This window comes from Balaenoptera musculus, chromosome 14, assembly GCF_009873245.2.
Source record: "Balaenoptera musculus isolate JJ_BM4_2016_0621 chromosome 14, mBalMus1.pri.v3, whole genome shotgun sequence".
Classification (NCBI taxonomy): Eukaryota; Metazoa; Chordata; class Mammalia; order Artiodactyla; family Balaenopteridae; genus Balaenoptera; species Balaenoptera musculus.
The window spans coordinates 27,533,462-27,556,949 of NC_045798.1; the positions used below are offsets into that span (position 1 = coordinate 27,533,462).

The 23,488-nt window shown below is 53.5% G+C and overlaps 1 protein-coding gene across 5 annotated transcripts in view; it reads right to left on the minus strand.

Annotated features, from left to right (window-relative positions):
• LOC118880025 (protein HIRA) overlaps positions 1-23,488 on the minus strand; it is a 74,948-nt gene that overhangs the window by 37,276 nt on the left and 14,184 nt on the right. The window contains exons 2-13 of one of the 5 annotated variants that reach the window (XM_036823377.1): positions 21,213-21,275; positions 19,887-19,997; positions 18,595-18,685; positions 17,291-17,385; positions 12,196-12,291; positions 11,022-11,182; positions 9,161-9,328; positions 8,251-8,364; positions 6,441-6,511; positions 5,770-5,875; positions 3,724-3,939; positions 2,772-2,857 (exon numbers count right to left, since the gene is read on the minus strand). In XM_036823377.1, the coding sequence (XP_036679272.1) occupies positions 2,772-2,857; positions 3,724-3,939; positions 5,770-5,875; positions 6,441-6,511; positions 8,251-8,364; positions 9,161-9,328; positions 11,022-11,182; positions 12,196-12,291; positions 17,291-17,385; positions 18,595-18,685; positions 19,887-19,997; positions 21,213-21,275 (1,378 nt within the window). Of the gene's footprint in view, positions 1-2,771; positions 2,858-3,723; positions 3,940-5,769; positions 5,876-6,440; positions 6,512-8,250; positions 8,365-9,160; positions 9,329-11,021; positions 11,183-12,195; positions 12,292-13,747; positions 14,126-14,329; positions 14,655-17,024; positions 17,093-17,290; positions 17,386-18,594; positions 18,686-19,678; positions 19,812-19,886; positions 19,999-21,212; positions 21,276-23,488 lie in introns of those variants that run through there. The other 4 variants (XM_036823378.1, XM_036823379.1, XM_036823381.1 and 1 more) reach the window with 4 other exon arrangements.

A 23,488-nucleotide genomic window follows, 5' to 3' on the forward strand; every position in this document is an offset into this window, starting at 1 on the left:
TTCTATTGTATTCCACTGTTCTATTCACGTGTCAGTACCTCACTATTTTAATTATTATAGCTTGTAAGATTTAATTTCTAGTGGGGCTAGTCTTTCCTGATTAATCTTTTTCAGAAATATTTTAGCTACTCCTATGTACTTTTTCACAGAACTTCAGAATCAGTTTGTCTGATGCTGAAAACTCCTGTGGTTATTTGTATTGGCTCATGTTACAGCTATAGGCTGAGGGAGATTTGTCATCTTTATGATATCGAGACATCCTATCTAATAAATGGTATGCATTTCTAGTAATTTCTGTGAATTTTCTTTTAGGTATCTCAGTAGAGTTTAAAATTTTTTCTTCATAAAGATCTTCATTTCTTGTTACATTCTAGGTACTGCACTTGTGAAAGTGATTTCTTCCTTTGCATCTTCTAAAGGTAACTGGTGCTACTTGATCTTGCTATGTTGCACCCAGTCATCTCATCGTCTTCTTTTACTGTCTATGGTGGTTTTTCCAGTTGATTCTCTTGCAGATTATACCATCTCTGACTAATGACACATTTACCACCTCCTTTCTAATTTCTTCTTTCTCTTAACTAACCATAGGAGCTTGGATCTCTAGAACAATGTTAAATTACAGTCAAAGGAGTAGACATGTGTTCAGTTTTTAAATTTAATTTGAAATAAGATAGTTTAACAAGTTTAACAAACATCTATCTGTTCCCATTTAACTGAGTTTTAAATAACAATGATGTTGGGTTTAACAAAAATGCCTCTTAAGCATCTACGAAGATGATCATATAATTTATTTATTTTGATCTACTGACATGTAGGAGTAAATTAAGTTTCCCCAAATCATTTGAACCATCTCGCTTTCCTGAAATAAATTTTACTTGTTTACAGTGTATTAGCATTTTAACACATTGTAACATTCTGTTTGTTATAATTTTATTTAGGATTTTGCATTGACATTTGGAAATAAGATTGATCAGAAATTTATTATATCTTTGTCACATTTTGATTATGAAATTTGAATATTGTGTTCATTAAAAAAAAAGATTTTGCAAGCTTTCCTTCTTTTTCAAAGCACTAGAATATTTTCAATAGTATTAGAATGACCTGTTCTTTAAAAGTTTGTTAGAATTTTCCTGTCAAGCCGTCTTAGTCTGGTGGCCTTTGATAGGTTAACTCTTTGACAGTGTCCTCTATTTCTTCTATAATAATTCATCTGTACAGATTTTCTTCAATTTTGGTAATTTTTGTTTTCCCCAGAATAATTCACTTTCAAATTTATTTGCAGAGTTCAGCAAAGATGTCTTTCACCCTTTTGATTTATTCTTCATCTGTGATTATTTCCCATTTATGTCTATTTTAATTATTTGCAACTTTTTTCTTTCTTGATTAGATAAGCTAATAATTACCTCTTCCATTGCTACTTGTTTTGACGTGGGAATCAAGAGGAAAAAAAGAATCAAGTTCTGGTGCCAGAAATATGTGCCCCATGGCAGAAAGCTGGCTCAAGGCCAGGCAGGAAGTCATCTACCACCTCTGCCTCCTCACCAGGTGAGGCCTGGAAGGATCCACAGAACAAAAGTGCCACCACCACTTCTACCACCTCTACAAGCCTCATTCCCATCAGCTCTGAAATGTTCAAGCACTGTCACATACTTGGTTTCACTTGGTCCTAATAAAGGCGGGCAGGTGGCATTCTCTGCATAGGTTCATAATGGGAAAAAGGTTTGATCAAGAGAAAACCACTCTATGGGAGGAGTCTGGAAGTTGGTTCTGGCTCTACCTGGTCAGGTCACTGCCCTCCAGGGCCTCGGCACTTGCACACCTGACATGAGGAGGCCATCAGCACATCACATGACTGATGGTCTCCGCAGACTTCAGGGAAGATTTGGAACAGCTTGTGGAGGAACGAGTGGGAAGCGCAGAGGACTACTGTGCGTGGTGCCCTGAGGAGACGGGCTGAAAAGAGTGAGTCATCTTCATGTTCGGCCTATTCCTCTCACATGGGGCCTTATCATCCTTTGAATCAACATACCTCACTTTGGGGAGAATGACCAATACAAAAGCAAGCCCGATGACAGATGCCAAGACAAGGACAAATCCAGCTGAATCCACTGTCCCTCTCTGCTCCATTAGGGAAATCTATCCCCCACCCAGCAAGTCCACTTCTGGGAAGTGTCCTGAGGGAACAGTCACAGGTGTGCTCAGAGATTCATTTACAATCACAAAACACCGTACAAACTACACGTCCACAGTTAAGGGGCTGGTTAAGTAAATCATGGTGCGTTCACAGGCGGGGCACCTGGACTGTCAGCAAACCAATGCTTCAGAGAACTAGTTATTAAAATGGATGCAAGGTCAAGATACAGGAACAAACAGGAGATACGGACACCAAAACATTAACAGTGATCGTATCTTTGTGCTTTTACTGTTTTCCATAATGTGTACATATTCCTTTCTTAATCAGAAAGAGAAGGCTATAAAAGTGGAAAGAGAAACAGAAAAAAAATCAGTGTGACTTTTCTCTCCCTGCTATCTTCAACAAAGCAGGGACAGCCTCCCCGCCCGCCTGCACCACCATCAGGTGTGCACAGGGCTCTGCAGTAGCGCAAGGCTTTGAGGCTGCTGGGAAGCTGGAATCAACTCACTTCCAGACTCTGTGGGTGAGGCTGGCCCAAGAGCCTGTGAAGACCTGGTTATGATAGTGCTACCTGGCAAAAGGAGAGAGGAAGACCTCCCAGAGAAGGCCACAGAAAGCTCGGTGAGTGAACGAGTACCCAGTGTCCAGCTGTGCTATGCAGAGAGGTGTGATTCTCCTCCGACCATCTGCTGTCCGAGTCTCAACTTGTTTCTTTAAAAGATTCTGGCAAAGTAGAGAGACATGAAGGAATGGAAACGTTTCTGAATCTCCGAATACCAACAAATAAGACTTCTAATGAAATGTATTCGAACTCCCCTCTGGCCTTTCAGATACAACTAAACTAAGCCACTCATTAAAGAATAAGCGTTTTTATCAGGGTGTGTGCTCGACCTCCTGCACAGTAAGGCAGCAAGGACAGACACTCCCAGGTGAACCAGCTCCAACATCTTCCTTTCTATCTCCAATTCCCACCTGGCCAGGTCCCTGGAGCAGTGAGCACATGCCTGGCTGGCCACACGCACCCAGAAGCCATGGGGCTCAACAACGGAGCTAACAGATGAGACCCCTGTCTCTAAGCCACAATTTCAAACTTTCTTTCAATGAAGGCTCACAACCCAGGGTTTGTCACACACTGTGTCTGAACCACCTGGGGAGTGTGACACCCTGCACGAGCTCCTGGACAGGGTTTTAGCTCCCAACATCTGTCCTGTTCCCTTCCCATCTCCACCCCGACCCCCCAGGGAAACATGGGCTTCCAGAGGAAGAAGGGGGAGTCAAGAGACGTCTCTTGAGGGCAGAGCCTGAAACCCACTGTTCTCAGTATCTAGAATCTCCTAGAAAGGCTAGAGGTGAGGTGTGAAGTTCCCCCAAAGGACGCCCTCCTCTGGATCTCCTTGGGGCGGGGCCTTTGATAAGGTGCCCTGGGCCCCGCTGCTGCCGCACGCAGACAAGGGCAATAAGTGGCCCTTGCTGGCTCCCAGCTCCCTGCCCATGTCTGTGCACTGTCTAGATGGCCTCTTGCCCTCCTGGCCTTGTGCCGCCCCTGGGCACGTCCCTGTGTCCTCAGTGCCGCTGGGCCCAGCCCTCACCTTCCTGATGTCCTCCAGACTCTCCCCGTTGACGACGCCAGTGACCGAGGTAGCGGAGCCTGTCTCTCTGGCCGCAGAGCCCTTCTGGTCCAGCTGCTGCTGCTGCTGCCTCCGCTGGTACTTGAGCATCTCGGGGTTCTCGATGACAGCGGTGGAGAGCTGGGTCTCGGTCATGATGGCCAAACTCTTGCCGTAGGTGGACTGATGGATGCGGCTCTAGAGAAGGCAGAGAGAGGGAAGTGCAACAAACCGGCCGGGACACTGCCCATCAGTGGGCGAGCTGCGCGCTGGCTCCCAGCTCAGAGCGAGAGAGCCCTGGGCAGGGTCCCGGAACCCTGGACGCTGGCTCTCTGAAACCTCCCACCCTGTTTGCCTGTTTAGATGACTCAGGAGAGGCCTTGTACCCTCCCTCGATGTTTACAGCCTTCAGGGATGCAAGTGGATGCATAACACTCAGGAAAACACCCACAGCAGGTCTGGTGCAGAACAAACGGCAACAAACATTTGCTGAACTGAAATTACGACATTCAAATTGCTAATGTGAGGCTCTTAAATCACTCCAAGGACCCCAAACGCTTCTTGGGAATCAGACACTGAAACCCAGAGCTGCCTTCACTGCTCCAGCTGCAGCCATCAGCCCCACGTGGCTGGAGGTCGCCATGGGGTCGCTAACAGAGCCCCTGAGAGCAAGGAAAGGCCTGGCACGCATGCCTAGGGGAACCCTTCTCTGCCTGCATTGCCCCCAACACGTCCTGACCCTTCCGAGCAGGGCCAGCCCCACCTTCCCAGGTCTCAGCAGCCCTGTGCCACAAGCCAGGCTGTGTGAGGGCAGGGACGGTGGCCCCAGCACACTGGAGTGGCCAGTGTGACAAGGAGCAGACTCGCACATGGTGTGCTAACGACCAAAGCAGAGGTCAGTAGGACACCTGCCTCGCAGGAAGGATGCTGGGCGGGCAGCCTTGGGGTCCACTCTGCAGGACCTGGAGTGCCTGCCTGTGGCCAAAACTCCCTCCCCGGCACCCCTGGAATCTCAAGGCAGGATTCGGAGTTCGGCCCTACTGTTCCTCGAATGCAGGGGCCCTGCCTGCATCCAGGATGGGTTACGACTCTCTAAGGAGAGGGGAGGTCACCTGACGACAGTGACCGGTGGAGGGAAGAGCTGGGGCTGTGGACACACTTGTCCCCCCACTGACAAGTGACCGTGGGTGCCAGGCCAGCCCACTGTGGTGAGCGAGGCCGACTCTGAAGCCCAAGGGGTAACATCGTAGTGGGGGTCCCCACAGAAGCCTAAGAGGGGGCTCCCAGCAGCAATAGCACCCTGAGGGGAGAGCTGCCACCTGCCCTGGGCTCTCGGAGCCTCTTGCCCCCACATACTGGTGTGGGCCCACTTGCGGGAAGGCAGGCTCCTAGTCTGAGGGAGGGAAAGCAGTGCCTGTCACCAAGTCCCCGAGGACGAGCACTGGCCACCCTGTCCTGGGCAGAGCATGGCGGAGAGGAGGCCTGGCCCCAAGGCTGCAGATGGGCTCATGCTTCCGCTCTCAGACCTCAGGGTCACATGTTATTCTCCTCAGTGAAACAGGACCAGCCCTGCCTGGAGGGGTTCTGTGTAATTTAAGTGAAGAAACGTTGCCCTGGTTCTGGCACACAGTAAGTGCTAGGAAAGGACTGCTATCACTGTTGTAACTGCTGACCCGAGGCCAGTATGTTAGCGAAGGACAACGGGGAGGGGACGTGAGCAGCCCTGGCAGCCACTCCCACTCTTCCAGTGTGAACACCTCCCAGGGTGGCTATCAGCTCAAGAGGAGATGCCCGGGCTTACTCAATTCTATTTTCCACAAGATGTTACAGAAAAACCCAATTTTTGGCCAACCCAATAGAATGGATCTCTGACATGAACAGAGGTTCATTTTAAATTAAATCTCTCTTGTAGAGAAGACAAGGATTATAGTCTACAAGAGGCAAAGGACCAGGAATGCTTCAGGAAACAATGTGTCTGTGTAGGTCACAGGAGGAGGTCCCTCAGAGCCGCCGTGGCCGTGCTCCTACCTTCTCCTCCTCGCTCAGGGGGTCTCCGAGCTCGTCCTGGGAGAAATCCAGGAACGCCACAGAGCCGTCCATGGAGCACACCAGGATGCCCAGCCCGTTCAGAGTCCTGGAAAAGATGGCCATCAGTGGCCAGGCGCAAGCCCCGCAGTACTCACCCACCACGGAGTGGCCTGGGGGAGGCAGAGCCTGGGGAGACGCCCCCACGCGCTCATGGGGAGGCGGAGGTGGGGGCGACAGTCCCATTCTACCGAGCTCTGGGCCCTTAAGTTCTCAGCACATGTACAGAGTATCTCTCACCCTGTGCTTTGTAAGAGTTTCATGTTCATTTATCTCATTTTTGAAAGCATTAAAAAACAAACAACTGCGAGGGAGTGCACATCTAAATGAGGTCGCTGAGAAGCATGAAACGGCTTCCACAGCCACACTACTCCGATTCACGCAGCGACAGAGCCAAGTGCAACCAGGATCATGCACTCTCCTTCCCAGACGAACACCAGTCTGTCTGAGCAGGGGTTTCCAGTAGGGCCAGGAGCACAGCACCCTGGGGTCTGTCCTGCCTGCAACACCTGGGATCCTGGTTGCCCAACCCTAATCACACCCAGGAGGCCTTGAGCTCCAACATGTGGCTCCTCCTTTCCTAGACCATGCCTCGAATCGAGAATCCATCTTACCAGGAAATGTCCATGATGGATTTGTCAAACAGCTCATGGATGACAACCAAAGGCCGTTTTAGACACGTGAGCTGGAAGGAAAGGGCGGCAAAGGTTAATGAATGAATGAGGCCTTCTGTGTCCACTCTGCTCAGCTGCCGCCACCAGACCCAGGAGCATGGTCTGAGCTGTGCTGACACGTGGGGCGTCTTCAGCTCTACTCAGACGGCCACCACCGAGACTCCACTGAGACTCTGGAACCCACGCCTGCCAAAGACACGTGTGCCAGCATGGGGTCTGCCCCTTCGGGCCTGGCAGGGCAGACAGATGTATACACACAAGACCAGCAGTGGAGGAGGGGGCTCTAGAAGGCCTACCGAACAGGGATGGGATGCCAAGGCCTGCGCAGGGAATGCAGCAGCAAAGGCAGGTCCCAGGACAGGAAAACAGCCTCAGAGAGAACCTAGCACCCCTTCTTAAGGCTCACATTCAGGTGCACACACATATCCAAGGCTCCGTGTGACCAGCGCCACGCACCACACAGGTTCATGTTGCCCTGACCCAGGCCCCAGGGTAGCCACTATTAACACTCTTCCTCTCTTCCGTCTTGGACAAATATTTTATTCTTTAAAGTAAGGCACATGGTTGCCTGCTTTTTCATTTAACGCAGAATGAGTGTGTCATCAACATCCTGTGAAAACCTGTGTCTGGTGACTGTACCCACCACCTTCCCCATGCGCATGTGGGTCATCTGGTCCTCTCACGTGGCTGAGCACATGTCCACTCTCCCACAGCAGCAGCAGGCATAGCTCTCACACACAGGGCCTGCCTGTCCTGCCCACTGGTCCTGGGCCCCTGGGTGGCGGGCTGGGGTGGGGACACGCCTGGAGGGCAGGAGGCGCTAAGGCAGCCCTAGTCCTGAGGACGGGACTGGAATCTGAGCACCTGGAACCCATGAGAACCTTGCCCCATCCTAGTTCCACTCCCCAAAGAGAACCAGCCTGGCCTTCCTTCCACAGACATGCCTACAGACCCCTCAGAAACCTGGGACCTCTGTCAACACCTGACCCGTCAGTGATGTTTTGGTCAAAGTACCAGGGATGGAGCCCAGGCCCAGGGGAGCCCGAGAAGAATGCGCCTGGACCGCCTAGGACACACCAGGTCCAGGGTCTGGAATGGGGTCACAGGATTGCTCTGCGAGAAGCAACTGTCCTAAATGCAGCCAAAGGATAACCTCTAAATCTACAACTTCAAATCCACTCTGCTTATGGGGAAATCAATGATAAGGAATAAACTACTGTTAACGCAACACACACAAAGCTCAACCACTTTATGCCAAGTGAAAAGAACACAAGATGCAAAAAAGTAAACACTGCATGACTCCATTCATATAAAGTCCAGAAACAGGCAAAGCTCATCCACGTGACAGACATCCTTAGTGCTGCTGCCCTGGCTGAGGGGGGGCTGGGGGCAGGGTCCTGACAGGGAAGGGGCAGGGAGCGTTCCGGGGCAATAGTTACACGGAAGTAAACACGTCTGACGACAGATGCACTGAGCTGTGTACTTCAGGTAGATCCACTATGGAGGTTCTGTATCTACACAAAGTTCTTTTAAAGGAAAGCCAACACAATATGCCAACTGCGGCCCTGACTACTGAAGATGTGATCTGGGTCTGGACACAAGAGCTGCTCTGGCTGGGTGGCAGGGTGGCCTCTCCTGGCCAGGCCCAGGTTCAGGGCAGAAACACTCACTGACCACTACCAGAAGTGGGGGGTCTCTCCTCTTTCAGGCACCCCTCCCCGCCGAGCGGCGAGCTCACAGTAGGGCTCACCCAGACAGAGAGCGAGCGGTCCTTGCTGCCGACAGCACAGCAGCAGTACGGGCAACTGGGTTTCGCAGAGCTCCCGTTCTTCTGCTTCTTCTTGAAGATTTTTGGGTTGAATTTCTAAAACCAAGTAACAAGGGTTAATTAGTAATTAATCAAGCATCAAGCATGCACCCTACACCAAATATGAGACATACCAGGATCCCAGCCCAGCAGGCGTCCCCCAGCCCCGGGCACCCGCACGCGCCATTGCGCCTTCACAGCTACCCAGCAGGCCTTGTGCTGGGGATGACATGTGTCCTAATCAAAGTCTGGTTCTGGTGACATTCAACACGTTAAATAAAATATTAACTTCATATTCATCACGTCCATTTGCCAATAAAGCACATGGGTATGTATTCTATTTTGTATAACTAGTTTAAAAATATTGAAACGGGTTTCCCTGGTGGCGCAGTGGTTGAGAATCTGCCTGCTAATGCAGGGGACACGGGTTCGAGCCCTGGTCTGGGAGGATTCCACATGCCGCGGAGCAACTAGGCCCATGAGCCACAACTACTGAGCCTGCGCGTCTGGAGCCTGTGCTCCGCAACAAAAGAGGCCACGATAGTGAGGGGCCCGTGCACCGCGATGAAGAGTGGCCCCCGCTTGCCGCAACTAGAGGAAGCCCTCGCACAGAAACGAAGACCCAACATAGCAATCAATCAATCAATCAATCAATAAATCTTAAAAAAAAAAAAATTGAAACATTAAGTATTTAAAATGAAACAAGAACCTAACAACGCGTGCTGAATCTCAGAGGCCACCATCTCAGTCCAACACGTGACCCAGGACTGGGGAGCACGGCACTGCCCAGGTTCCAAGGGTCCCACTTAGGGCGGCGCTGATGGCTGGCCAACCTGAGGCCAAGTGGACTCACCACGACAGTCACAGCTTTCCGATGCCCGACAAAGTCCATGTTGGTCTTCCAGCCCTCCCGTTCGATGATCTGGGCGGTGGGGCCGGAGTTGTTCATGGCGTGGGCGGACACGAGGTAGTGCCCGTCAGGGGACCAGCTGAGCCGCAACACGTGGGTCGTCCCTCCACACTGCAAGAAACGTCTGTGCTTGAAAGGAGCCCAAGGCCAACTCTGGGACCACAACTGGCCCCAGGAATCAAACTGAGCTCTGATGTACAAATGCGCAATGGTGGAGCACGCCCAAGCTGCCGGCTACACGGCCAGCTTGACTCCAGTCTCTCCGGGTGAGCTGACAGCGGGGCCGTCAAGAGACCGGTAGGGGCGCCATTCTACCCTCCCCCACTGCACGGCGGCACAGGCTGAGGGGACGGCTGGACAGCCACCTCTTTCCACTGTCAACCCTGTCTGAGCCAAATCTATCTGACCAAAGACCCTTTCTCCTAGCCAGCACTGGGGAACCCCAGAGGAGGTTTGCAGACCACATGTTGCTGTGGAGAAAGAGCACTACTGACCCTCGGAAGCCTGGTCACAAGCCTGTCTGCACTGCAGCCAGTGACCACCAGGCCCCACCTGCTCTCTGGAGCCTGTCTCCTCGCCCAAAGCCTGGTGACGCCACCAGCCAAGGAGAAGAGGTTTGTAAAGTCCATAGAAACCATAAATGGCACAACAGAAAGGCACTGTTCCCCTGACCCAGGCAGAGGCAGGGCACCCCTTCACACCATGCCTCCTGCAAAGTGAGATGACATTGGCTAACAGCCAGCCCCTGAAGCTCAAGGTCAGTCCAGGGCAGCCCGAAAGGCTTAGGGGTTAAGATCCAGGCTGCGCAGCCCTAGGGGAAGGCAGGACAAGGCAGGGCCCGAGCGCAGCATGGGGACACACCTGCCTCCACTGCCAGCTGGGTCCAAGCCAAGGCAGGACAGCCCCCCCAGAGGCTGAAGAGTGCTGCCAGCTCCTGCCGGATTCCAAACATTCCTGTCCTGCCCACACCCCGTCACCACAGCCGCCCCAGGAGCCCAGTGGCTCTCCACAAGGCCTGCAGCCCATGTCCTCTCACACTAGGTGGCTGCCAAGGAGGGCAGAACTAAGTGAGGTAAGGACCAGGCTCATGGATCCAGTTCATGAACTTCTGTGGGTTGGGGGACAGCTGAACATGTGATACCCACTTTTCTCCACAGCCAGCCCTGACCAGTGGGCAGGCGTCTATTCTTCCTGCAAAACTTCGTACTCAGGTCCCTTCCTCCAAGAAGCCCTCTCTGACGTGACCACCCCCTACCCCCAGCCATTTCTGCCCACTCTGGATAACTCCATCTCAATCCACGTTCATTTCCTGTACTCAGGACAGCCGTACACACAGGAGGCACTCAAGAAATGTCCACTGAATAATGGCGACCTTGAGCTCTGGTCCCACATGAAATCAGAACTCAAATGAGGGAAGAGGTGGTAAAATACTACACAAGCCAGTGCAGTCCAACCTCCAGATGTTTTGCAAACTGGACTGTTAACGCCTTCCACAGGAGCTGGCCGGCCTGCAGAGCGAAGGTCAGCAAGCACGGCCCAGAGCCCTCAGGAAGACGCAAGAGCCTCCTCCACCCACCACGTCCCCCACACCCCAAGGGGCAGCGTGCTGTAAACTCTTCAGCTTTAACACCTACAAGCCTTTTCACTACAAAGGTGGACGTTTAATAGCTTCTGAGAAGTGAACGATTTTCATCACCCGACTCTGGGCTCCCTGACTATGTCTGGACCCCAGGCAGCCCCTGCTCTGTGTGGGGGGGGGGGGGGGGGGGGGGTGCGGCGGCGGGGGGCCTGCCAGGCCTCTTACCTCATCGAAAGGCTTGGTGATGCTGGTCTCTAACTGCCAGTCCAGCGTCCTCCACACCTTCAGGCTGCGGTCGTCGGCTTGAGAGGCAATGTATTTACCAACAGGGTCCCAAGTCAGGCCCTTCACCAGGCCAGAATGGCCTCTCAGAGTAGCTAGGATTTCTGTGAGGACAAATAAGTGAGGTTGGAAAGGCGTTACCAAGGGGAAAACAGTGACTCTGTCTAGAAACGGGCCATGGGTCGGCCGGCCAAGAGAAGGGGCTTCAGGAGTCGCCCTGGCCAGCCCCACCCCTGGGCACAAGCAGAAGTCTGTTCTCACCCAGGAGGTGGGCACCACCCATTTCCCTCCAGCCAAGCTGACACGTATGGGTTGAGGCTGCACGTGCCCTCAGAGGGGCAGGTGGCCAGGGCCAGAGCTGAAATGCGCCGCCTCACCTTGCCGGCAGCCGCAGCCCTGCCCACGGTTTCCTTTCTGGACAGGAGCCCGTGCCCATCCAAGCCCTCCTGATGTGACCCTCCCTGGGGGACCGGGCCCTGTACTGAGTGAGTCCTCTGCTCGTCATCACTGAGGACAAAGGGGAGGGAGCTTGAACCCCAGAGAGCTGTAAGCTGAATGCCACCCCAGCCACGGTGGCTGGGCCGAGTCCCCACACACGGTGGAAGCTTATGAAGAGAGCAAGTGACCGGGACCCGAGCCTATGAGAAGAACACGCTCCCGTCACCAAGCAGGGACTAGAAGCATCTCACTGGCTGCAAACCGCAGTACCATCCCAGGCTCTGCCATCGGTAGGGACTTCAAACACGTCAATAGAAAAACTGATCTGCAAAACTGGATCTATTAGCCTGCTCATGCTCGAGGGCGTCACAGAGGAGACGGCTACTGGGCTGAGGCCAGAGCCCGGGGTGGGAGGGCGCACCCTCGAGGGCAGCTGACCGGGCTCCCAGTGCCAGGTGTCCATCCGCACAGCCTGCAGCAGGGACACCCATGCTGGCACTTGGTTACTACTATTTTTCTTTAATGTAAACTTCTCTTTAAACCTTAAATGTGATTGATAAAGAAGACCTGGGTTACTGACAAGACAGGCTGGCTGCCACCAGCCGAGGAGACCCAGCCCCCCAATTCCAGACACCGCCGGGCAGCCCCACGGACAGGCCGCCCGGGCAGAGGTGCGGACCTGGGAACTTCATTGCGTTCCAGATGACCACGGTGTTGTCCACGCTGCACGAGGCCAGCCAGGCATCATGGGGGGACCACGCTACGTCCATCACATCTGGAAGACAATGGCCAGTGGTGAGTCTCTTACCTGGTGGTGGACATGGACACGGCGCAGCTCCACCCTGCCAGCTGGCCAGTCAGCAGCCCCTCGGCGTTCTCACACCTGAGGAGACTTGACCCGGGACCATCATAACTAGACTTTTCCAAACCAACCTGAAGAACTTCCCCACTAAGGTTCTGCAATCAGTCCTGAGATCTGAAGCATCTAACGGCCCCACCCCACTCCCTTCTGACAAAGCACTGAGGGCCTGGCCAAGAGCGTGGCACCCGTGCCACTGCATGGCTGGGTCTGCAGCCCTCGGGCCGGCTGAGCCGCCTTCTCCAACCCTAACCCGGCTTCATCAGAGCACAGCGTGACAGCCAAGGTCTCCCTGGTTTCTCCAACCTCAGTGCCTGGTGTGGCACCAGGAGTGCGGAGGGATGGCTGGTGAGGTGAAGAAACAGAAAGAGCAGCCAGTCAGGAGCCACCTAGTCCTTTCCTCACAGGATGATTTAAATCTTCAGAGTCAGCTCGACAAGACCGCCCACGCGGGCAGCACCGTGATCTCCTGTGTGTGCGCCGGCGCTGAGCATGAACCCGGGCCCCGCTGTCCTGCTCCGCGTTGTGTGGCTGAGGGCACTCAAGACCCGGAACAGACCTAACTCAGCAGCGGACTTGGACCAGGTTCCAGTTCCTCATGCCCACGAGCACACGTGCCATCATTCTGCACACCCTGGGGCGTTTCTTTGAGATGGATGCCCCACCGTGGGAACCTGGGCGGAGCACCTGGGCATTTTCATGAGTCTGGATTCTTCACATTTCTACTAGCAGAATGTCCTTTTCAAAAGTCCCTTTTTAGCTTGAGGATTATGATTTTTTTCCCCTTCTAACTTATTGAGTACATTTTTATGTTTGAAGTTCCACTTTAATTCGCAAAGCGAAGACTGTGCACATTGGTGTGTCTGAAGCTGTCTTCAGGGACTCCTCTGTTCCTACCCCGTCTGTTAGGAGGTGATTTGTGCTGGTGGGTCTAACGAGAATGCAGTGTCTGCTAAAGGAGGCACAGGAACCTCTTCTGGGGCCCAGAGCGTGGGTGGGATTGGGGGGCAGCCATGCATACCACAGACCCCCCTGTGCTTCCTGAGTCCTAGAGCAGAGACATGCTCACCTGGGACTCCAGAAAGGAGACCGGTTTTCTTAGCAATTTCCATGGACTATGGACAATACAGACCTTAGCTGCAAATTCCATCAGCTTACCTTCCTATGCTGTTGAAAGTTTATGTAGTAAAGTCAGTTATTCTCCTTTGTTGTATATTTTAAAATGATTTCTCTTATTGTTTGTTAACTTTGAAAAAATATTCCCTCTGCTGGAGGTCTAATAAATATTCAATTGTTTTCTCTTGCTTTATTTAGAATGTTTCTTTAATACCTGGAATTTATCATGCTGTCTTTAGCTAAGGCTCTACATTACCTTCCTTTCACCCACGAACTGCTGAATGGCTGGTTACCCCGTCATGTGTGGGGAACGAATCTTTCCTTCTGTTATCGGTCATCGGTGCCACCTTCACAGCACACCAAGTTGTCAGGAGCACTGTAGCCTCCTTCAATGTTGTTAACTTTGTTTGAATGAGTTCTCCCACGTCCTGACTCATCCTTCCAGACGCCCTTTGGAGTCACTGCCGAGTTCTGCAGTAAATCCACACATGTGACATGACTTCCTCCCCAAACCCCAAGTTTTGGAGCTTCTGTCTTCAGACCATACAACGCCCATTCCTTCTCGCCACAGCTCTACACACATCTGAGACCCTCCCTGTCCTTGAAGATATAAGTTTCTGGTCACTGTCGTTCCCGCCAACTCTCCAGCATCATTCTTGGTGATTCCAAGAGGATGATTTTTCTAACACCCTTACAGTCCTTCACCTACTCCAATGACCTTGGCTCCTGGCCTCAGCCATCGTTCCCACAGTCATGCCCAGAGACCCTCCCTGACAGAGCACTGTGACCCCTCCCTGGTCTTACTGCCCCCCTCCCCGCCGCCACGTCCCCCGCTCACTCTCCGATGGGTCTTCCAGCCGCTATAGCCCTTCCGTCTCCTCATCGGGCCTGGAGTCCATCCTCCCCTCAGCTCTTCTGCTGTCTTTCTTTGCAGGCGCCTGACAAGACCAGCTGGGTTCCGTCCAGCTCTCTCCCCCAGTCTTTCCTGAGCGCCCGTCAATTAGGTCTTTACCCGGCTTCACCAACAGGAACCACGCTTGCCAAGGCCACCGGCGGCTTCCATGCCATCCAGTCCAGCGGCCGATCCTCGGTGCTCACTCGACCGTGAGGCAACGTGGGGCACGCTGCTTGCTCTTGCCTCCTTCAAACGTTCTCTCCACCACCTTCACTGGTTCCCCGGCTCAGCCGCACCCCAGGCTCCTCCCCTGTGCTCCAGGCTCACCCCCCAACAGCCCGCCTGCAGGTCCACTCACCCTGCTGCCAGGCACTGCGGACCCAACATGTCCACTCGCCCCCACACCCCCTCCCACCTCAAGTGAGGCACCTGCATCCCTCCCGCTGCTCAGGCCACAGTCTGGGAAGCTGTCCCACCTCCTCTGGGGCCTCACCTCACTTCCCGCCCGAGGGAGTCTGTGTGACCACCTACCCTGACTTCCACCATGACGACCCATAGCCCCCAACAGGCTCTCTCCTAGATCACATCACATCACTGGTCTCCCCAGTGCAGCCTCGGCCCCCCACCATATGGGCTCCATACTGCTGCCCAGGCCTCCACACTGCTCTGCCTCACTCAGAGGAGAGCCCCTTCCGGCCCCCTCCCCTCTGCACTCCCCCTACCCTGGTCCCAAGCCCACGTCTACACCCCATCTGCTGCCCCGGTTGCTCCCTCCACTTGGATAGCTCTCTGCAGGTCCACACGGTTGTCCCCTCATCGCCATCTGCTCAACCCCTGGATGCCACCTTCTCAGTGAGACCCTCCTTGGGAATCTGAGTAAAACTGCACTTATCTCTTTCTATCATTACATATTCCAATTGGCTATGACTAGTGAAAGACAAATAATTAAAAATCTTCTTATATGAGGCCAATTCAATGACTTATTATTAGTCTGAAGTGCTTTTCAATGCTTTATAAGTCCTAAAAGCTTTATTCCTCATATCATCTCATTTTTCTATTGTTTTCCAGTTTGTCAACCTTCTTCTTCTTTTTCTTTTCTCTCTTTTTTTGGCCACGCCACGTGGCTTGTGGGATCCTTGTTCCCTGACCAGGGATTCAACCTGGGCCCCGGCAGTGAGAGTGCTGAGTCCTAACCACTGGACCGCCAGGGAATTCCCTGTCTACCTTCTTCTGATTCTGCTTAACTGTACTGCAGAAATTCCAAAATAACAAATGCGGTGATAGCACCCATGTTTGTCTTTTCTCGGTATCAACGGGAAGATGGTTCAACTGTGAACTATAATATGTGCCCGTGGTTTGAAAGACACAGGGCTCTATCATGGTAGGGAAACAGCTTTCTATGGCCATTAAAAAAAACTGTTTTTATTAGCAATTGATGGTGCTACCAGGACCACTGCAAAAGGAGTGGCAGGTATCCCCACTGAAGGTGGGCACCCCTACCTGCCTGGTCGAGGAGAGCCCTGGGGTGGTGGGCCAGGAGGGAGGGCGAGGTTATGGCTCAGTCCAAGTCTCAGTTTAGGGGCCCCATGAAAGTCGTCACTCAGGCCCCACTCCACTTGGATAACCTCATGGACACCTTGTCCAAGTTCCAGAGAAGCCCAACTAGACTCCACTGTGAGCACCTGCCAGCAAGTTAGGGTAAGTTACACATTTTTACTGTTATCAAAGATAACACAATGTTACACTATCAGCTTTCAAAGATGTGGACTCAATCTGTGGTCTCTAAGAGGTGGGTCTGTTCACCTTTAAAGTGTCGTCTGCAGAGTGTGTGTTGAGCACAGACTGCAATGGACCATAGCTGATTCTCTCCTGCCCCATCTCCGCCCCCCCAGCCCCCGAGCTGCAGGCTCAATTCCAACCAGCTCCGGACACCCCCCACCCCTAACCCCCAAACCCAGCACATCCTGCACTGAACTGGCATCCGGCCCCATAAACCCATGGTCGTATGGTCTCAGCAGAGGATACCGCTGGCTCCCCAGGCACCCAGCTAGGGGTCTCCCTCACACCTCCCTTTGCTCAGCCCTTCGAAGTCCCCAGGTCAGTCTCCTCCTCTCTCTCTCAATGATCACAGCCTAGGTTGGGCCCTTGCAGTTTTCATCTGAAACCCTGAAACTGCCTTCTTTTCCACAGGGCTGTTAGATGATCCCCCTTTCAGGCCTCCACGACAAAGGGCACCCTCGTTAGCAGAAGTGCAAGCCTTCCATGACCTGGCCCCACACACTCAGCCAGCCCCACCCCGCGCCACTTGCTGCCGTGCAGTACACGTCCAGCGGGGTGAGATGCTGCCAGCTCACCACTGGCACCAAGCCTTTCTGGCTTCTGCTGGCCTCTGCCTGGCACACCCTCCTAGCTATTCCCAGCTAGACTGCAGGTTCTCCGAGGAAGACTGAATTGCACTGACTCTGGTATCCCTGGCATCTGACTAAGTGCTGTCAACTTCAGTCCAAATCTGAAAAATGAGTTTCTTTCCATACCAAGCCTATTTAAAACACTTTGCAAACACTCTCAAAGTCAAGTAAAAAGCTTTCCAGTGGGCCCCCGTGTGCGGGTTTCTGTGGAATAAAGAAAGTGCGCTTACGGACTTAGCGATCCACTGATGGAGGTAGTGACTCAGTTCCCAGGATAAACAGCGGAACGTGGGGAGTTCTACATTAAAGATATAAACATACAGCCCATGAGGGCAGGAGTGGGGACACTGACGCAGCTGGAGGCAGGCAGCGGGGAGGGGAGGGGTGGCCCAGACACAGGGCTGCTCTAAGGACCCACAGTCCACAGGGGCCGTGGAGGTGCCGCTGCTGCTCTCGGCCACCGCCGGGGCGCCCACCCCACGGGCAGCCCACTCACCGCCTGAGTGACTCCGCAGGATGGAGACACATCGCCACTGCTCCACGTTGGCAAGCTTGCCACTGGAGCCGAACACGGTGCTGGGGCCGATGTACCTGTGTGAGAGAGGAGTCAGAAGGGCACCCGGGGACTTTCGGGCATCGCAGAGACAAAGCAGACAGACAGCGGCTGGCGAGCGCCAAACGGGTGAACAATGGGGGCTGATTGGGCAAATTATGATCTGTTCACTGGATGGAACGCTACACGGCCTACACCAATCTTGGGAAAATGTCCATGGGATAGAATTAAGTGAAGGCAACAGGTCCCAGAATGTCATATACAACATGCTACCACACGTCACCTATGCTGGAAAATGGACCAGAAGGACACACATGAAAAATACAAAAATATTAACTGTGGCTTCCTTTAGATGGTGGGATTATGATTTTTTCTCTTCAATTTTCCAAATTGTATACTAAGTATGTTATTTATGTTGGCTAAAGCAGCAGAATCAACACTATTTTTCAAGCCCTCCTGTAAGGACTTGAACGCCTCTGCCTTAACACCGGGGCAGGGAAAGCACTGGAACTGGGGTGCTCGCTCCTGGCCCTTGAGCAGTCACGGAGCCCTGCAGACATGGCGCCAACACCTCAGACCCCCAGAGGCTCTGTTAACACCCTTCGCTCCTGTAGAATTCTTCCAAACCTACAGGAAGGGCTTGCAGAGGCAGCTGGCTGGGCCGAAGGAGACTGTGCCTCTGCTCGCCAAGCCACAGCCTTGGGGACACTCTGGCTGAGCAGGAGGGTGGGGTCTGGTCCCCAGCCTGGCTGGCCCCAAAGGCCCAGGACCCACCCTAGGAGACTCCAGGAGATGGTTAGTTCATTGCAGGTGCAGAGCAGGGGCTTTCGGGGAAGGCGAGGCTCCTGGGAGCCCCAGGTAAGGCTGACAGAGAACGAGGTGAATGGTAAGAGGGCAGGCTCTGGATCCCCCACCCCAGATCCCATCAGAGCAACTTGTGTGTTAGGAAATTTCACTTGAAGGACAAAACAAATGAAGCCATCAATGTCAGCCCCGGAAGGGACGAGCCCTTCTTTTTCAGGTGAAACCCTGCAGCCCTGTGAGGAGCACTGAGCAGGTCCACAGGCAGGTGGGTGGCCACCCACCACCCTGGTCAGGCCCCGGCTGCCCCCGCCTACATGTGCTTCCTGGACTCATCGAGTCAGAGCTCTGGAGACCTCAGTGCCAGGGTGGGGAAAGCGACTGTGATAAAGACCAGCAAAGAAGCTTCTAAAAATAAAATGTGAAGAAAAGAAAATGATGCTTACGTAGCCCGCTTCCACACCATTATCAGTTTGTCATCTCCCCCAGAAGCTAAATACATCCCACTGTTTGACCACCGCACACAGTTCACACATGCTGGGAAGAAAAAAAAATAGGGTGATGAAAATCCAGTCGCCACGCCCATTTGCTTTGTGCAGTTTGGCAAGATGCAGAGGGTTTACAAAATCTAATCTATCTGATCTACTCAAGGTACCTACTGTGTGAGAGCCCCAGAAGAACAATTCAGTTCACGCACCAACCTACTTGTGCTGTAAGAACAAATACCAGAGCAGAGTCTGGAGGGGAAACGCTACGTCATCTGAGAAGCATTAGTGCTTAATCAAACAGTCAATAGGAGAAGGCTTCTTTCCATGAAAACTGGTAAGTAAATAAATCTCATTATTTCAAAAGGGTTGTCAAATGATGAGATGTATTTCTGAGTAGGGATAATTCTCAAAATGAGGGCATGTACTAAAAAGGCCAAGATGCCTTTTCCAGAACTTTCAGGGGAGCAGCTTGATAGAGCATAAAACTCTGACTTCAAGCCACCTACCAGCTCTTTTTCCAAACTTGTCAACACTGCGGGTAGACTGGTCCTGCACTTATAAACTAAGGCCAGGAGAAATCCCTGTTGGCCCTGATGGGTCAGAGCCTCTGGAGCCCCACAGCAGAAGGGACATTATCCAAGTTGTGGTCCACACGTGGCCTGCGGGCACCTTGTGTTCTGGGGTGGACGACGCCAAGGGGCGTGTCGGGAGAGCAGGAACACATAGCACACAGGGAGGGGGCATAACTGATAGTGGAGCATCTCGGGGGGCAGCTAGGTTGGAAACCAGAGCCAGGTATGGTCACCCTGATGCTCAAGGGCAGGAAACTAAGGCACTATGGCAGGAAAGGAAACTACAACACTGTCCAGTGGCCACAAGGGCCTGGCAAAGGGCCCCAAGTGACACGGCGGCCAACTGAGACATTTGGTGAGCTGTCTTTTGTGCACCCTTCCCCGGAACCCTACTGCTTCCAGGTCGCTGGCCCCAAAGCCCCATGGAATCAGGCAGTAACGACTCATGAGCAGGAAATCACCAGAGGTACCTGCAGACTGTCCAAAGATGGTTCTGTGGGCAGGCCGAGTCTTCTGCTGAATAACTCACCCAGGTGTGCAGCCAACATCTGTGCCTTCAGACAGCAGGCCGAGGGGAGCTACCGCCGCACGGGCCTTATCTCTCTAATTACAAACACACGTGCTAACCTTGGGCACTGTGCCAACACGCAAAGCCTGCAAAGGGCCACCCTGTAATACCTAAGTGATTGTCCATCTGGCAAAGCATCTTGGGGACATTTTCATCCTTCTCGTCATCCTCCTGGAGGACTGGAGACATATTCCAGATTACAACCTTCCCAGAATCCTGTCCTGGAACGAAGGAGCAGAAACAACTCAATGTGTCAGGAGTGTCAATAGGAGCCTGTAACCCGCCCTCACCTAGCTGCCAGAAGTCAGGGCTGATAGATCAGCGGGATCTGAGTTACTATTATGTGTCACAGGGAAGGTGAACAAAACAAGTGCCGCTGGGGACTGGAAGCAGTGGGCTCAGTAGGAGGCTGAGGCCAGACTGGCTCTGCACTGAACTCTGGCCTGGTCTCTAACACAGGTCCAGCAGGTCCTCGTTCCCACCCAGAACCCAGACCCCGCATATGGAACGCAAAAAGGCTGTGCACAGGCACCCCCGCAACCTCTCCTCCCCTCTAGGTGCTGCTTGGGGTCCATTGCTGTTCCCACAGCTGACTGGACACTTTGAGAACCAAGCCTGAAACGTGCCCTCAACACAGGAAAAGGATCGATACCATCTTACCTGCCCTTTGCCATCACCTACAGATGGGAGATCAACTAAAAGAGGGCATTTGAGGTTCCTGTGGTCATAAGCAGATGTAGTACTCTGCTAAAAATATACATCTATGCATTTTAGTAATGATTACCATTACTGATAACTAAAAAAGGGCAGCCTCTCACTAACTTTCTCTTACAGAAGGCAAAAACTAGTAAATGCCTAGAAATGGACATGTCAGAATTACCATAAAGCACACTTGAAATGGCCTCTTGGTCAGTAGGTAAAAATATTTCCTCAACAGCTCCCCAGACCTCACCTCACTGTGCCAAGTTGGGCAGGAAGGTGCGCCCCCTCTCGTGGACAAGGACAAAACTCCGGCCCCCCAGCTAAGTCCAGAGCTCCTGAGTGACACAGTTGAATTCTTCTGAGCCCAGAAAAATAAGCTTCATGACTACATGACTAACTTCATAATTTAGCCACCTCCTCCCTTTTTCAAGGTGAGCAAATGCTACCAGAGATCTTGCCTCTGGGGCTGGGGCTTTGTCCACAGGACCACCGGCCACTCCCCGTGCTCAGTAAGGTGGGGATGCAGACTGATTGTAATATGAGCCTAGTCAGCAGGAATCTGCTGCCAAAGTAGTTACAGAGAGTATGCCAGAGCCACAAAGGGCTTAGATGTGACCTGCTACATCCATGCTGACGAGCAGCAGGCTCTCTCCCTCCTCCCAGCTCCTGGGCATCAGGAGACATGGGGTGAGGCGCAGGGCTGTGAGCGCTCCCTCCACTACCTGTGAACATACCTTGTCCTCCAGTTGCGAACTTGGTCCCGTCAGGGTGAATATCAACTGAAAAAATTGGCTTGCCTGGGAACAAAGAAAAAAAACACATAACATCTCTCTTGGCTTTTATTCATTGGAAAACAGCAGCAAGCTCAAACATTTAAAATATTGGTTATTCATGTAACATCTCTAATCACTGCTCCTAGGGAAAAAAAATAGGCTACCAATAAATCACCTGTGAGTTAGTTAAAGTATAAACTGCTAAAGACTCTCCAAGGGACATCGAATAGCTTAAAGTCTGAAAGTGGGACAAAGCGGCCTGTCACTGCGGGACTGAGCCCGCAGACCCCGGCACTCACACTGAGGTCCACCGGACAAAAGCTCGCCACCTGCCAGGTGTGCATGTTTGGAAAGATCACGAGCTACTGGGGACAAGAGCCCTGAGTCACAGGGGCTGCACCTCAGCCATCTCCCCATCCCAGGGATTTGTACTTGGCTGCAGCTGGGACACAGGTAGCCTGGCTCTTCTGCCTGGCCATCTGACAGCTGCGCAGGACCAGTGGCTGCAATGCACAGGCACCGCCTCCCTCGTCATGACCCTGCTCCCAAAAGTCCCCCCACCCCGTATGTTCTTGCTGCATTGACGTCCATGGAGAGTCGCCTTCTCGATGTCTCCTCCAGCTGAGCCTCCAGGGATGGCCCCACGGTGTGGTCAATCAGACAGTCAGTCCCTGTGGGGGAAGGGCTGTGGTGCAACACGGGCCCAGTCCCTGACCAGGGGCCCATGAAGCTGGATGGCCAGCTGGGCAGACCTGGCTGGCAAAGGCACCACAGCAGACTGTGCCTGTGCCCGGTGGGTGTTTGTCCAGCTCCCTGGCCTCCTTCAGCTTCTGGCCTGGGCCTTGGAAGGGTGGCTCAGAAATATCTGCTCAGGGACAAATGAGACACTTGACAACGAACTGGACATCAGTGGTCGTAGATACAAAGGGCTGTTGCTAAGGGGTCTCTTAGTTGAGGATGCTCTCTCTGTCACCCAAGAGGTGGTGGCATGGACACTGGCACAAGGGTCACGAGCTCTGGAATCACGTAGCAGCAAGTGCGGGTTGGGCAGGGCCGGCGGTGGCTGCTTGAGAGCTGAAAGTCCTGCCAGGGCTCCCACGCGAGCATGGAAGATCAAGTGCTGGGACCAAAAGGCCAGCGTGGCCCCAGGCGGCACCCAGCTCACCCCACCTTCTTCTGGAGGGCACACCTCCACTGTCAAGCCGAGAGTGAGCTTCCACATGACCGGGGAAGTGCCCCCTCCCTCTATTGGTCATTATGTGGTCCTGCGGGAAGCAGTGGTGCAGGGCTATCAGCAAGCAGAGGCGCCAAATGCAAACGCCCTACTGCGTCTCCAGTAGCAGGGCAGTCACTCCAACAGCAAAGCCTCTACAACAGGCCCCGGTTCCTGAGCCAGAGCTCTACAGTGACAGGTCAAGTTCAGCTTGGCAGCTGCTGACCGGTCTTGAGCACACGCAGTGTGTTCAAAGCCATCCCCCGCACACAGGAAACTCAGTCCCAGGCCACTGTGAGCACTTGTTCCCGGGGTACATGGGATGAGCCCCGACACAGCTGCACTCTCTCCAGCGCAGAGCAGCCGGCCTGCCAGAGATCTTCCTCTGTAGGCCAGACCCTAACAGTCCCCCCTTAACCTTCAAGAAAAGAGCCCAGAAACCATCCCCCGGGGGCCCCAGGAAGGCAGGTGCAGAGAGCAGAGGGGAGAGGACCTGAAGGGCCCACCCTCAGGCAGGCGGGGATGCCTGCGCCCCCCTGGGCCAAGTGGCTGTCACCACTGACACCAGAGTCCCACATGCACTGCTGGGAACGTGCCACCCTTTCCCACAGGCTGAGTGGCTGGAGGGAAGCCGTTGTGAAGGTGGTTTCCTGCCACCTGCGCTGTGAGAAAGAGGAAGGACGAGCGGGGCCATGGGCCCAGCCACCCAGCGCCGAGACCTGGCGGGGCCCTGCTGGACGCCAGGGGACAGGGAGCAGCTGGCACGGCTAAGGCCTCGTGAAACTCAGAAGAGCAGGCGTCTCCAGGGGCAGGGGCTGCGACCCGGCCATGCCTTCCTCCAGGGCCAGGGCCACGTGGGGGTCCGTCCGAGGGCACGCTGCCTTTCCAGGGCCAGACCTCCTGCTCCCCGGCCCCCCACTCCTCCCGGGCTTTTCTCAAACCAGCAGGCAGCATGGCCCGGGGCCTTCCCTTGCTCTGGCCCTGGAACACCCTCATTTCACCACGAGGGGGAAACGGAGGCATG